Here is a 15,097-nt window from a genome sequence, read left to right on the forward strand (position 1 = left end):
CCAAGTGAATGTATTAGCTCACCTACCCAAATATATTCACTAAGCATGTACTATCCTATCTAATAAAAGAGCAATATGCAAATTGACCGTACCTCCGCTACAAAAACAAGCCACGCCCACCAGCCAATCAGGAGCGGATATGCAAATAAACCCAACCAAGATGGCTGTGGCCACGGAGAGCAGGAGGGAGGCTTGGGTTTCCCTGGCAATGGAGAAAGCCAAGCTTTCCGCCTGCCCTTGCCGGCCTTGGCCGGGGGCAGAGCCGGGCGATCAGAGTGAGCTGGGGGTCCCCTGCCCAGGGCCCGAGCCTTGGCCAGAGGCTTGCGGCCTTGGCCAGGAGCGGAGCTGGGCGATCGGAGGGAGCTGGGGGTCCCCCGCCCAGGGCCGGAGGCTTTAGGCCTTGGCAGGGACGGAGCTGGCAATTGGAGGGAACTGGGGGGCCCCTGCCCAGTTCCCGAGGCTTTAGGCCTTGGCAGGGGTAGAGCCGGAGATAGGATGATATAGGTGTGAACTACAGAGCAAACACCTTTTCTGACCGCTCATTGGCTAAGCTCCCTGTATGCCACTGGTAATATTCTTAGTAACTTGGGTAATAAGAATCCAAAAAGGTGATCTAGGGCTTTTCCACCTCACTCCTGGAGAAAAAAACGAAGGTCTGCTGCTGGAGGGCTAAGAAATGTCATATCCTGCCCTAGCCTGTTTGGCTCAGTGGATAATGCCTAGGTTTGCCAACCACAGGGTCTGGGTTAGATTCTGATCAAGGGCATGTACCTAGGTTATAGGCTCCTCCCTGGCTGGGGCCCAGGTCAGGGCTCATGCAGGAGGCAACCAATCAAAGTGTTCCTCTCACTTTGATGTTTCTGTCTTTCCCTTTCTCTTCTGTGCCGCGCCAGCACAGCCAAGGGTTCAGCGAGCCTGAGGGAGGGCGGTGAAGGATGAAGAATAAGACAGAACAAGAGAATAAGCTGGGTCTAGGTGGATCTTCTGTGCCTTGCTGAGGCCACAGAACAGATCCTGACTGCAAAGCTGATGCTTTATTTATAGTCAGGGACAAACAAGGTAATCTACAATGTTCTTGTAAGTTTCACTTGTTTTGGCAGCACTTGCTGCCCCTCCCACAGCCCATTAGCTACCCAGGAAAGATCTAGGGAGCAGTCACAAGATCAAGCTTTATGCTTAGAGGAGTGTGCCCTCCAAGCTGGGACTTGTTTGCGACTTTGCCAGCAGGTCAGTCCGAGGCTTAACCCTATAACCGCTCCCTACACTCTTCCACATTCTCTAAAAATCAATGGAAACATATCCTCAGGTGAGGATAAAAGGAAGGAAGGAAGGAAGGAAGGAAGGAAGGAAGGAAGGAAGGAAGGAAGGAAGGAAGGAAGGGAGAGAGAGAGAGAGGAGAGAGAGAGAGAAAGAAAGGAAGAAAGGAAGGAAGAAAGGAAGAAAGAAAGAAAGAAAGAAAGAAAGAAAGAAAGAAAGGTCATAACCTATGAAAGACACATCTTGAAAATGCCTAAAGAAAGTTGTCATTTTTTCATGGTGAAGGGATCGGAGTCCGTGTTGATGAAAACACCTTGGTGGCTGCGGTGACTGGCAGTGGCTGCAGCAGTGGGGTGATGGGCTGGTGCCTTCCCCTGATCAGCCCGGTCACCTCCCACAAAGGGAGGCCAGACTGCGGCTTAGGCACGCTCCCTATAGGGAACGGGCCTAAGCCGTCAGTAGGACATCCCCTGAGGGCTCCCAGTATGTGAGAGGGGGCAGGCTGGGCTGAGCAGGCCCCCCCCCCCCAGTGCACGAATTTCGTGCACCGGGCCCCTAGTGTGATATATTCACTAAACATGTACTATGTGCACATGAGTGTGCCATGTGTTTGACAAATACAAAGATAAACTAAATAGAGTTCCTGCCTTCACAGAATTTCCTGTCCTAAAGGAAAAACAATAGCCATTCATATAGCTACAACATGAGGCGAAGTGTGAAATCACAGCCAGAGGGATGATATATATATGTGTAACTCCTCATATTAGAGGAGTTAAAAGACAGGAGATATGACCTTCACAAGGAGGTTCAAGAAAGACTTAGGAGACACTAGAAAATGACATTTATATAAAATTCAGACAGGCAGAAATGTGGGTAGTGACATTCCTGGAAAGATACAGGTGTGAAAAGATGCCATGGAAAACGGTGGTTTAGGTCAGTGGTCGGCAAACCGCGGCTCACGAGCCACATGAGGCTCGCGAGCCGCGGTTTGCCGCTCTGTTGACTAATGAGTTTGCCGACCACTGTCATATACTACCCTTTACCTCTTTGCACACAATATGCCACAATTGCCTAATCCTCACAACTTCCAACTACACGGTAACATTTAGTCTAGTCCAGTGGTCGGCAAACTCATTAGTCAACAGAGTGGCGAACCGCGGCTCGCCGACCACCGATTTAGGTAAAGGCATCCTGACAAACAATGAAATGATAGACAGGGAGATCACAGACACATCCAAATGCAAATGTGCTTTCTTCCTGGAGCAATGGGAGGGCACAGAAGGGTCTTGCGCTGAGCTGTGGCAGAGGCCGAGACAGTTAATACAATAGCCCAGGTGCTTACATTAGAGTAGCAGCAGTGAGAGTGCACAATTAAGTCACTGACTGAGTTTAGGAGGTTCAGCAAAGAAAAGGGATTTAAGGTGATGGAGGCTCTGAACTAGGCTGACTAAGAATTATGGAACCATGAATTAAATTCAAAGAGGAAGAGCTGGCCCGGGGGTGGAGATCAAGGAACTGTTTTAGATACCACGAGTCTAGAACCTCCAGGTAAACCTATAACCGGGGTTTAAGCTACAGGAGTTGAAGACTATAGGTTTGGCTGGGAGATAAGTTATCTATTTACAGGTGAGAATTGAGGCCAGAGACTGGATTAAAGTTGCCAAAGGAGATTTGAGAGAGAGAAGCCAGATTCCCTCAAAATATATGCAAGGCAGGAAGATAAAGAACAGGCAGAGAAGTGACTGGAGAGGCAGAGGACACAGAGGAATCAGAATCGCAGGAAGCTGTGGACCATGTCCAATTTGAGAGAAGTAGAGAAAAGAACTATCAGTAATACTGTAACATCAAATACACAATCACATTTAATCCTCCAACAACTCAATGAAACAATTCCGTTACTGACCCAACAAAGAACACAGCATTGGAATAAAATGAACTTGGATTCTAATCTTTTTTTTTTTTTAATAGGGGAGAGTGCGAACGCAGTCCCCCACTACCACAAATTATGCAGTCGAGTTTCCCACATTTGGGGAAATCGCAGGGGTCAGCACATCCGGAGTGCAATGGATAAGCCTCGCCCTGGGAAAACCACCTTCGTGATCATGGTATCTCCCTGCCAGGTTAGTATTGGATTCTAATCTTGACTCTGCCCTTTAATAGCTGCGTAACTATAGGATCATGAAGAAAATAATAGTGCCTGTGGCCTGTGATTCTCATTGTATTAGTGAGGATTAATCTCCCCCCGCCGCCCCCCACCCCCCGCCAGTTCCACCCTGCCTCGTGCACCCCCGCCGGCCAGGATTAATTTTAAAATGTGTGTAAAGTGTTCAAAGCCGCACTGGACATGTAATAAACACTCAGCAAGTGAAAGCTATTGTTTTGCTTTTAAATAATGATAAACAGGTTTTTCTGAACACAGCCTGCTGATGGAAATGTCAACCCGTAAAGACTTAAGAAGGCAAGATTCCACCAACTTTTTCCACCAACATTTTTTAATGTACATATACCTGACCCAGCAATTCTGCTTCAAGAAATTAACTTTGTAGAACTATTCCAAGTGTAAGAATGTTGATTGTAATAAGGAAAAGTTGGAACCAACCTTAAAGCAAGGTAGTTATATAGATTATAATACATCTATACCACATGATCACACATCTATCTATATGATACATCTACGAAATATTCAATGCAGACCTATATAAATGATATGATAGGCATTTGCCATATCCTCTTAAGTGAAAAAGGTAATTTCTCAAAGGAATCCATACATGATTCCATTGATGATCAAAAAACAAATGGAAAAAAAGTATGGCTAAACACCAAATTAACTCTAAGAAGTGTTAGAAAGTAGAAAGAGCTTTCACCTCAAACTCTATATACTTCTGTGCTGTTCAAATTAGCAACACTGATATATTATGATGCAATTTCAAAAATGTAGGAACTTAAAATAGGAAATGTCAGAAGTATTTTTGAAGGAAAGCCATTGTAACTGGAGATTTAACTCACCATTAGCAATGTGGGTAGAAAGTCAGTCAGATAAAGAGCAGGGGTTCCGGGGGGTAAAAGTCAGAAAGATGAAGGGACACACAACGCCCAGGAATGGGTGCAAAACTGCATTTGTCTAGAGAGAGGCTCCACAGTTTTCATGTCTCATCCCAAAAAGGTTGTAGGGGAAATGACGGGTACAGAACAGACGCCGTGCATCACACAAATCTTTTCTAGTATTTTCAACCCCTCATGAAAACAGTCATCAGCTCAAATTATAGGTAAATCAGAAATGGTACCAAGCAAAATCCGCAATGAAAACGGGGCCAGAGCTATCTAATGAACACAATCAGCGTCCCAAACCTGCTCCATCCACGTGGCCCCGTGCACGTGCGGTGGTCGACAGTCAACACCCCCCGCCCCCTGCACCGCGCGTGCGTCTGCTGGCAGGATGGCTGAGGGTGCTGGTCTGTTCCAGAAACGGGGGTGGGGGGGACGCAAAGGTTCAGATCAGGTGGTGGTCCGCCCTGGTTTCACTCCCACCTCAGCCCCGGCCTCCCTGGCCTCCCCGCCGCCAGGTCCCCAGGAAAAGAACACGGGGAGTGACCCGCGTGCCTCGCCAGGCTGATTCTCCCTTCCCGGGAGGAGGCCCGGCAAGGTCCCTGAGCCCTCAGGCCGCCCACACTCACTGTCCCAGCAGCTCCGTGGTGGAGTGAAGGGGCTTCCTCGCCTGCTGGGCCCAGGGTGGTGGCACCCAGATCTGAGTCTCGGGCATTGGGGTCAGCGGGGGCAGCGGGCAGCTCGGGAGCCGGCGGCGGGACACTGCGGGACTGGGCGGGCCGGGCCGCCGCAAGCTAGCTGGATCGCCGGTCTCGGGGCGAACATGCTGGGCTGCCGGCAGCCCGACGACGCTCAGGAGAGGGGAGCGTCCAGCCCAGCCCGCAGCGGCCCCGAGGCTGAGGCTGCAGCCCTGCCCGCCAGGCGTGCCCCGGTTGCCAGGCGCCTGGAGCTTCCGGCTGCCCTCCCTGCTGTCGCCTGCCGCCGTCCCCACCGCCTCTCCGGAAACCGAGCCAGGAGGGTGCTTGGGCAGCTAGGAGAAACCCTACCCCCACCCCCGGGGTCCCAGATAAAGGGGTCGGAGTGGGGGGACGGCGGCGAAACAAGGCTGGTGAACGAATCAGTCCTGAAACAAGGTCATAGGGGCAGGAAAAGTGCACCCGGCTACAGGGTGGGTGGTGGGCAGCTGGACAAGGCTGGCGGTGTGCAGTCCTAAGTTGCATTTTTAAGATTCAAACTACCAGGGTCCCAGAGTACTGATGAGTCTGGACCTTTCAAACACCCCAGTAATACCTGACTAGTCCAGTCTTAGAAAGTGACAGAATCACCCCGAATTCCCTCCCCCCTCCGCCGGAATTCCGTGTTCTATGCTTCCTTTGTCTGGGTTCTTTGGTGAAGGCTTAGATGTGTGTCCTCTCCCTAGCAAGGAAGCCTGCCCAGCACCCTCACCTGCACAGGGTCTTAGCTATACTCTTGACCCCACAATAGGGCTGCACATTTAGCCCTGGTAATATGGTTTCAGGTCCCACAAAATTCCCGACACTGCTCTCAAACCTACTTTTCCGTTTTCATTAAGCTTGACACGAACCTCTCCTAGTTCCTCTGGTTAAGAAAACCAACTCAAATTAGACCTGGAACCTAATACTAGCCCCAGCACTCAATGTAGTTGTGTGATGGGGGCGGGGTGTAGTTAACTCATCCAGAAAATAGGGATAGTGGTATATTTACCTAGAGGAATAGGCTGCACATGGAGAACTTCCACAGAAAAGTCTGGGGCCAAAACCAATTAGGAACTCAGTTCTGGGGCTGCACTCCGAAGTGGAGAACCATGGACTTATGTTAGGTGCATTAATTGGACACTACACTCAACGCGTGATCAAATGTTTAACTGGCTGCTTCTGAGTCTTGCTCTCACATCCTCTTGGCTATCACCACCCCTCCCCCCAGCTCTGTGCCAACTCCAGGCCTGGCTCCTATTGTTTTATAAGCAGGTACTCAAATCCTACCAACCTTTGTGAAACTTCCCAATCCTCACAGTGGAACCATCTCTATATTCTCCTAACATGTTCTATTTTCACATACTATTATCCCTAGACAATAAAACTCATACATCCACAATCCAGCCCCCTCTTTTCACCATTCCTATCCCAACACCCGAGGACTGCATGTGCCAACTGGAGATACATCATTGTAAATGGCTATTGCCCTTTAAGAGGGTTGAGTAACTCAAAGCAGCAACTGGCATGGGATGCACCAGGCATTGTTTTAAGTACTAGAACAGAGAAGGTGATGACTCAAAGACAAGTTAACCAAGCAAGTTTTATCAGATAGTAAGAGATGCTCTGAAGAAAAAAATTATATGAAGAGGTGTGTCAGAGAAGACCTTTTACCCAAATGAAAAAAGCCAAGTACACAGGTCTGAGGGCAGTGTTCCAGACACAGGATTACAAGCGCCGAGACTCTACATTAGAAGCTTCTCATTTATGAGAAACAAGAAAAAATATAGCTGGGAGCCATGTGTTAAGATTAAAGATCGCCCTTCTGAAGATTTCTGTCCTAGTTCCCAGGACCTGAGGACATGCTACCTTATGCAGGGACTTTGCAGATATACCAGAATTAAGGTATTTAAGACGGAAGGACTACCCTGGATTACCTGGGTGGCCCAATGTAATAACCAGGGTCCTTGTAAGAGGGAGGCAGGAGGAGCAGAGCCAGAGATGATGGGAAGATGGAAACCGAGATGGCACTCTGAAGATAAAGGAAGGGGTGACAAACCAAGAAATGCAAGCAGCTTCTTGAGTCTCCCCTGAGCCTCCAGAAGGCAGGCCTGCTGACAATTTGTTTTAGCCTAGTGAACCGGATTTTGGACTTCTGACTTCCAAAACTGTTAAGACAATAAATCTATGGTTTAAGTAACTTAAGTTTGTGATTTGTTACTGCAGCAATAGTAAACATACATAGTGCCTACATGGAGACATGCAGGTTCAGTTCTATACCGCCGCAATAAAGCCAGTCATAATCGTTTTTTTTTTTTAAATGTTTTATTGATATTTCACAGAGAGGAAGGGAGAGGGATAGAGAGCTAGAAACATCGATGAGAAACATCGATCAGCTGCCTCCTCCTGCACACCTCCCACTGGGGATGTGCCCGCAACCAAGGCACATGCCCTTGACCGGAATCGAACCCGGGACCCTTCAGTCTGCAGGCCGACGCTCTATCCACTGAGCCAAACCGGTTTCGGCGCAGTCATAATCTTTGCTAAAGGGTCTTGCCACATCTGTGAAACGCAGTTAAAATGAGGTATGCTGTGTATGTTACATGTACGACAAAAAGACTAGCCTTAAAGAGGGATGCCTCCCAAGAGAAGGGAGGCACTGGTATGAGAACAATGTTTTGTCCAGTTTGGCACCAAATCTGTAAAGGAAAACAGTGGGGGGCAGAAAGTTGTCAACCATCCCCTGGAAATAGTCCTCAAAGACCCCAAGAAACTGTCACTTTCTAGCAGTCCCTATAGCGCGTACATCTCCGTATCTGTTTCATCTATCTTGCCCATTTCATTCACACGGGAACAGAGGCTTATTTTCATTTGTACGCCCCTAATAAGCACTCCAATTTTACAATAAATGTTTACTTAGCACTTTGAGCCAGGCACTGCTCTGAGCATTTTACTTGACCCAACACATTTAATCCTTAAAATCCTATGAAAACAGGTACCACTATTTTCCCCATTTTGCTGATAAGGAAAGGTTAAGTAATTAAGCTAGTAAGCAGTTTGGCTCCAAAGCCAGCACTCTTGATCCAGCCATCCTACCAGAGGAACCTTCTAAGCAACTCGAGGTAACTTCGGCTAAAGGCCAATGAGTGCAACAGATGACACTTTCTGAAGACAGGGGTAGTTAGAGACCTAATAAAGCCGGACCTTCAAAGGGTACAAATGGAAATGCACATGGGAGTTTGTAGAAGTAGCACCTAATGAGTGGCCGCCTTTCCTTTTAGGAGGTGGGCTAAAATAAGGTATTAACCTGCATTTAAATAGGTTTTAATAGTTCACAAAACATTTCCCTATCCATTAGTCTTCACAATTCTGTGATGAAGGTAGACCCACTGTCCGATTTCTACTCACCAGGAGACTGACAGCTTAAGTTGTCACCTGGCAGCATGTGACAATTTAAGCTGTCAGTTTCCTGGTGAGTGAAAATGGGACAGTAGGTCTACCTTCTCTCTATATCCCCCCTGAAACTCCTACTGGACTTAATTCTGAAGCAATCCTAATCCAGATGTCTCCAACTCCTTCCCACTCCCAAACAGGTCCCTATTCTTTGGCCACACTTGGGAAATAATTTACAGGATTAAAAGCGGGAATGTATCTACAAAGGACAGATACAGCCCAGTCCATTTCTTTATCCTAGATATTCTTGGAGAATTTCCTAGCCCTCACCAGCTTCAAAAGCTGTGCTACTTTGGGTGGTGATGCATCAGTGTTTAGGGATCCTAACAAACCTATGGCTGTCAATCGCAGGCAAGATTGTTGAGCGCTTGGGGACAGGGGCGTAAGGTAGTGCCCCTTTATCCTCGGTTTTGCTCTCTATGGTTTAAGTCCAAAACTGTATGAAAATCCCAGAATTAAACATGTTTCAAATTGCACAGCATCCTGAGTAGTGATGAAATTCCTTGCCCACGCCTGGTGGTGACAATCCCTTTGTCTAGCATCTCCATGCTGTACACACTCCTTGCCTGTTAAGTCATTTAATAGCTTTCTCAGTGATCAGATTGACTGCCCCAGTATTGCAGTGCTTGTGTTCAAGTAACCATTATTTTACTTTAAAGCCACATTCACATAACTTACTACAATATGGTTATAATTACTCTATTTTACTATTGTTAACCTCTCATTGTGTCTAATTTATAAGTTAAGCTTTATCAAAGGTATGTATGTGTAAGAAAAAATAGTATATGTGGGGCTTGGTACTATCCAGTTTTAGGCATCTACTGGGAGTCTTATCCCCTGTGGATAAGGGAACTACCATATCTAACCAATTTTACCATAAAAATAATAAGCTGTGTTAAATGCCATCACCCATATATAGAGTGCCACGTCTATTTATTACTATCCCAATTCCGCCAACATTTACTTTCCCATGCCTAGGTAGTTAGCAATATGCCATCTGTACTTTATTACAATAATGCGGTTTTTTTTTTCAGAGCCACTTTCTACCTTTCAGGATACTGGATGAGCCAAGGCTGGGGGACTGGGACTCTATCTACTTAAGCAGCAAAACAAAATGGTAATTTCAAAACTCAGACTCTTAGGCGCCACCCACCACCTAAAGATTAATTTGGTTTATTTTTTTGTACAGTGATCCAACTGTGAAACAGCTTCCAAGACCAAAGAATTTAAAGAAATTCTTAAATGTATTTATGTAGCGACTTTCGCATACTAGTAAGTAACGATTCTGGTGCAAAAGTGTCAGGAGAGCAGGGCGTTTCATATACATCATACCCTTGGCACATCAATGAGGATTACAAAAACTGTAACTTTTATTATACCTATTTCATGTTACACTCTACACTTAAAACTGTCAGTTCATTAACCAGGTAAGATGATACATAAACCATAGAGGAATGTTTCTTATAAAATACCAAAACTGCCCAGCTGGTGTGGCTCAGTGGTTGAGCTTCGATATGACCCAGGTCACCATTCAATTCCTGGTCAGGGCACATGCCCAGATTGTAGGCTTGATCCCCAGTATGAGACCTTCAGGAAGCAGCCAGGCAATGATTCTCTCATCATTGATATTTCTCTCTCAAATATTTTGGAGAAAAATAAATAAATAAAATACCAACACTTATTTAAAGTTATATTCACTAGTTTCATTAGGAGTGCTTTAGGTGCTCCAAAATAACTATTATCAATAGACACTAATTTCATTTCTTCCTTCATAATATATACGCTGTATTATTTTTTTAATGTTAATCCTCACCAGAGGATATTTTCCCATTGATTTTAGAGAGAGTGGAAGAGAGAGGGAAAGACAAACATCGATGTGAGAGAAGCACACCAACTGGTTGCCTCCGGCATGAGCCCAGACCATGGCCAGGGTTGGGGAGGAGCCTGCAACCAAGGTACGTGTCCTTACCAGAATCGAACCCGAGACCCTTTGGTCTGAAGGCCGACGCTCTATCCACTGACTAAACTGGCTAGAGCCATAACATATGTAATGAAAAACGTACTGACATATGGACAAAAGATACAAAACAAGGAAACAAAGGAAAACACATTTACATAATACTTTATAGGTAAGCCAAAGCCCGAGAAAACGGAATTTCAGCAATACTTCAATATACAAACTGCTTTTATCACACCTTACCTATAAATCATGCACAAAGGCCTGCGAAGTAAACTTTCTTAGTAGTTTTGGCAAACTCAAAAGTAAAAAATAAGATGCCTCTTTCGTACAGAAAAGTCCTTACTAAACCCAAGAAGTGTTTTTCATAAGATACAAACTGAACCCTAGTTTTGGATGCAATGGCTGTTGATTTGGCTTAACTTTATCACATAACTAAAATTTGCTGATAGTTAAGGGAGACAGCGGAGGTGAGGCAGGCTAACAAAAAAAACTCACCAAGACAACAATATGCTTCAATTTTGAAGAACTCAGTTTATTAACTGACCAGATTACAAAAATAACCATGGTAGATACCTGAAAGGGAAAAAAAAACAAAAAACCATTAAAGAAACCACCTCAATAGCTAGGAATTAACATAAATCAGGAAGTTATGAAAGTACCAATTCAGTTTCTATTTTTAAGTAGAAAAAAACAGATCTTCCCCCCTCCAGAAATAGCCTCAAAAAGAGTAACCAAACCAACTGTAACCCCACTAAAATATATTAGAACTCAAACCAAACCCTCATCAACATTTAGTGAGAAAAGTATTTGAGACTGCATCCCATTTACTCGAGTATTAAGTAAATGCCTCTCGAGTAGATGCTCACCTTAGTTCATCCTTCTAATAAGCCTGTTAATCTGGTCTTCCCTGTTCCCAGCATCTCCACCTTCTACAAAATGGGTGGTCTTCTTCTTCATCCCACCCCGAGGAGAAGATAATTTGAAGGGCCACAGGAAGTTGTTGACTTCTTTGAAGCGCTTTCCAACAGTGTAGATCTCATGAATCAGATCTTCCATGCAGATGATGCCATATTTACCTGAACATTTTAAGGTTAAGATAACAATTGTTACTTTTTAAAAAGATTACTAAATTTTAAGGCACTGAACAAACACAATTATAGGCTGTACTATATAGTTAAATAAAGAGTAAACAGAGAAAAATGCAGGGCCACAAGGCGCCAGAAAATACTAACTCTGTCTAATATCAAACTTTTCCCCAAAGAGGCAGAACCTACCAAGAGATCGAGCAATCAATGAGTTATCTGTCAGGGCAATTCGTTTTTTGTTGATTTTGCCATAACCACGCTTGTAGATCAATTCATTTACCGACTTCAGGTTTGGGTACCTGAAATATGAAAGCAGACGTAAATGACCAAAGAATAAGGTTACTGCTGTCAAAAAACCTAAAATTCATCTTGCTAACATAACCAACTTACCCAACAGAAATCAAAGGAGAGGCAGACTTACCCCCAAGCAATGTATGGCTCCACAATCCTCAGCATGTTAATGGAAGCCTTGTTGAGCTTCACAAAGGTGCCGTTGAAGATCTGGCGAAGGCGAAGAAGCTGTAGCACCTTTCGGACCTTTGGGCTCACACCATTGATACTGCAGTGAAAAAAGACCAACAATTTCACTTGGCTTTTTATAGGAATTTGTATTCATGAAGGACAGGAAGCCATTACAATTTTGGACAACACAAGTCCACCGAAATAGACAGGAATCCTCTCCAGTTACAAAGACCACTGGTGTTTTTTCTTATTTAGCTAAATTTTTCTATCACCTCTCCCTACTTGCCCCCTCCCCAAGTAAACTGCCTTTGGACACATACCTATGACATTTAAACTTCCTCCCCAACCCTTCTCCCACTTCCCAGTTTTGTACACATCTGTGTTATAACACTTAGGAGGCTACATTTAACTACTTTTCATCTCCAGGAACCTGAACTCAAGTCCAGTGCTCAATTAGAGAATGCATAAGGACATTGGGGCACAGGCCTCACAGCTAAACCACTAAAATAATCCCTTGTTCAAGCTATCCCCTAAGTAATTTTTTAAAATATATTTTATTGATTTCTTAGAGAGGAAGGGAGAGGGATAGAGAGTTAGAAACATTGATGAGAGAGAAACATCCATCAGCTGCCTCTTGCACACCCCCCACCGGGGATGTGCCAGCAACAAAGGTACATGCCCTTGACTGGAATCGAACCTGGGACCCTTCAGTCCACAGGCCAATGCTCTATCCACTGAGGCAAACCAATTAGGACCAAAAAAATTTTATTCCAGAACCAAGGCCTCCAGAAGTAATGTCCCGTTTTGCTGAGATTGCAGTTTTCCCCTTCAAAACCAGACTGCAGCAAAAATCCCCCAAACAAACAAACAAACAAACGCCATGAACTTACCCTCTGATCCTGATGACAAATGCCAATTTGGGTTCAGCAGGTACGTAGAAGTTGCCAGCTTTTCTTGCCATCCTAGCCATTCGAATCTCTGTTCTGTACATCTGCCTGTATTCCTTGTGATAGTGCTTAGCTTTTTCGTAGATGAGCTTCCTTCTTGCCTTTCGAAGCTGAAAAACAAGAATTATTCATCTGATTTTTTAGCTCCAAACACAATGACCAAGACCAGTTCTTAAGAAATCGAATCCTCCCTTGAAACTTTTTTTTCTTTCTTGCCAGTTTGCATTAACATTCCCAAAAGCAGATGCCACCTTCATTTGCGATGTCACTTTGAGGCGCTAACTAAGCTCACCGGTAGGGCAGGTGAAGTAAACAAATCTTGCTTGCCACCCCAAAGCCTCTTCTTACATGGTGCCTAAGAAAAAAAAAAAGTTTACTTACCATCTTTTGGGCAAACTTCTTTCTCAGGCGCTTGATCTTCAGCTCTGCGAAATTCCTTCGCTTTTTCTTGAGGGTTTCTGGCACAGCAGGGACCTTCTTCTTCTTCTTCTCTCTGGCATTAGCAAGCATTAACAGTTCTTAAAGCTCACGGCCCCGCAGCACGCCCATTCTGACCGAGCGCTTAACAGAACTACCGTCACTGGCTCTAACATTTGTACCTTCAGCTGCTCTCAGCTGCGATGGGATGAGACGAAGATTTTAGGCAACTTCTATGCTATTACCTTTAACACGGAAATTCACGTCTAATACACGCCCGGTCCCAGCCTCGCACAATAAAAATATCCACAGCAAAGTTAACAAAAGACAAGGATCCCTAGACTGTTAACGAGGGCTTAGGCTCCTCAACAAATAACCCCAGAAAAAAAAATCCCATCACCCCTGCTCAGGCCTCAAGCGCCACATGCTGAAAGCAAAGGACTGACGGCAGGGACGCCTAGATCAAGTACCAGACAAGGACGAACCCAATTCAGAGGTTCTGTGCCTCCCTCACAAAACTGAGGGGTGGAAAACCGGCCGATTCCGCACATATTCAGTTGTCACACTTCACCTGGTTCCCAACAACTCCAAAACCTCCGCCCCAAGGCTGCCTGCATCCTCTGCTAGCCGGCGGCCTCCGCCAATGTCACAAAACGTCACAAACACACAGGTAAGTAGGCAAAGGTAGAGGGTACAGTTGGACCGGGGGAAAGTGGGACAAAAGATCTCTGGTTTCGGGGATGGAAGAGGATTCTTGAGGAGAGGAAGAGCCACTTACTCTACGCCCTCCATGGTTCCAGCCGGAAAAGAGGAAGGTAGCGCATGCGCACTGTTCACTTAAAGACGACGCGTGAAGCCCCAGGACTCATAGGTGACCCAGGATAAGCCAGAAAAGAACTCAGAACTGAGAACACGCCCTGCAAACGCAAAATTAAGAAATTCCTGATTCAGTCTCTTAGGGTCAAGTTTAGGATAAAATTTGTATGGGGAAATATGTATTGATTAAACTCTTTAATCAATATGAGAGCAAGGAGTGCTGACACCTTAGCTAGTCCTTAGGGTGCGTTAACCCGGTGCGGGTTGAATTCCACCCAGTAAAGAATGCAAATGACACGCCACGGGTGCGAACTACAAATCCCAGCATGCATCAGTCCTACTGCCTGCCCGGCGGGCGGGAGACGTTTGGCAGGGACTGCAGGCAGCCACCACGGTGGTGGTTCCAGTCAGGGAAAATGAAATTCTTTTGGCCCACGATGCAAAGGGCTAGCTGAGATTCCAAGTCGCTCCCGAGAACCGGCTTTAAGCACCTTTTCGGCTCTCTGCCAACCCCAGTCACAGCCTCCAGCGCCCCAGTTGCCGCGCGGCCGAGGTCCTTCCGTTCCGCCAGCCTGAAGGGCTGTCTTCCGCAACGCCTGATTGCAGGCGGAGCCGTCCAGAATGACCTGCTTAATGAAAGTGGCGAGAGGGGCGCAGCGAGGATCGGACGCCCGGAGGAGGATGGCCGGGGCGCTGCCGACTGCCGGGCTTGGCAGGCGGAGGCCCGGACACCCCACGGCAGGGGGCGTGAGCCGCGAAGGGAGGTGCGAGGAGGGCTGGAGGCTGCGGCCACGGCCATGTGAGAGGGGCTGCCCCGCCGTGGTTCAGCGGACTGCGGGCGGGCGGGCGGGGGGCTGGGCCGGGGGCGGGGTGCGCCCGGGGGCGGGGTGGGCCGAGCGGAGGGAGGGCCGATGCCGCCTCTGGCTCTTCCCGGTCGCGGGT

At 46.4% G+C, this 15,097-nt stretch overlaps 2 protein-coding genes across 4 annotated transcripts in view; both read right to left on the reverse strand.

Annotated features, from left to right (window-relative positions):
- Positions 1-5,227, reverse strand: part of LOC308236597 (uncharacterized protein C8orf89) — a 28,122-nt gene extending 22,895 nt beyond the window's left edge. The window contains exon 1 of one of the 2 annotated variants that reach the window (XM_080646466.1): positions 4,932-5,227. In XM_080646466.1, the coding sequence (XP_080502592.1) occupies positions 4,932-5,017 (86 nt within the window). In that variant the 5' untranslated portion in view covers positions 5,018-5,227. Of the gene's footprint in view, positions 1-4,263; positions 4,321-4,931 lie in introns of those variants that run through there. The other variant, XM_080646467.1, reaches the window with a different exon arrangement.
- A 5,712-nt stretch (positions 5,228-10,939) lies between these two features.
- Positions 10,940-14,981, reverse strand: RPL7 (ribosomal protein L7). Of its 2 annotated transcripts, none has more exons than XM_080646883.1 (8): positions 14,647-14,981; positions 14,118-14,256; positions 13,304-13,415; positions 12,866-13,032; positions 11,935-12,072; positions 11,703-11,812; positions 11,295-11,504; positions 10,940-11,001 (listed from the first exon to the last, which is right to left on the reverse strand). In XM_080646883.1, the coding sequence occupies exons 2-7, from the start codon at positions 14,129-14,131 to the stop codon at positions 11,296-11,298; spliced, it is 750 nt and encodes a 249-aa protein (XP_080503009.1). In that variant the 5' UTR covers positions 14,132-14,256; positions 14,647-14,981; the 3' UTR covers positions 10,940-11,001; position 11,295. The 2 variants fall into 2 exon arrangements, with proteins under 2 accessions (XP_080503009.1, XP_080503010.1); XM_080646884.1 differs by having other exon boundaries at positions 14,383-14,721.
- Between the last annotated feature and the right edge of the window lie 116 nt (positions 14,982-15,097).

This window comes from Plecotus auritus, assembly GCF_963455305.1.
Source record: "Plecotus auritus genome assembly, chromosome: 11".
Taxonomy (NCBI): Eukaryota; Metazoa; Chordata; class Mammalia; order Chiroptera; family Vespertilionidae; genus Plecotus; species Plecotus auritus.

Coding starts and splice junctions, on each gene's coding strand:
- RPL7 (XM_080646883.1), bottom strand. Junction 12,073..12,865: donor TTTGTCATCAGGATCAGAGG/GTAAGTTCATGG, acceptor TTTTCACTGCAG/TATCAATGGTGTGAGCCCAA. Junction 11,813..11,934: donor GAGCCATACATTGCTTGGGG/GTAAGTCTGCCT, acceptor TTCATATTTCAG/GTACCCAAACCTGAAGTCGG.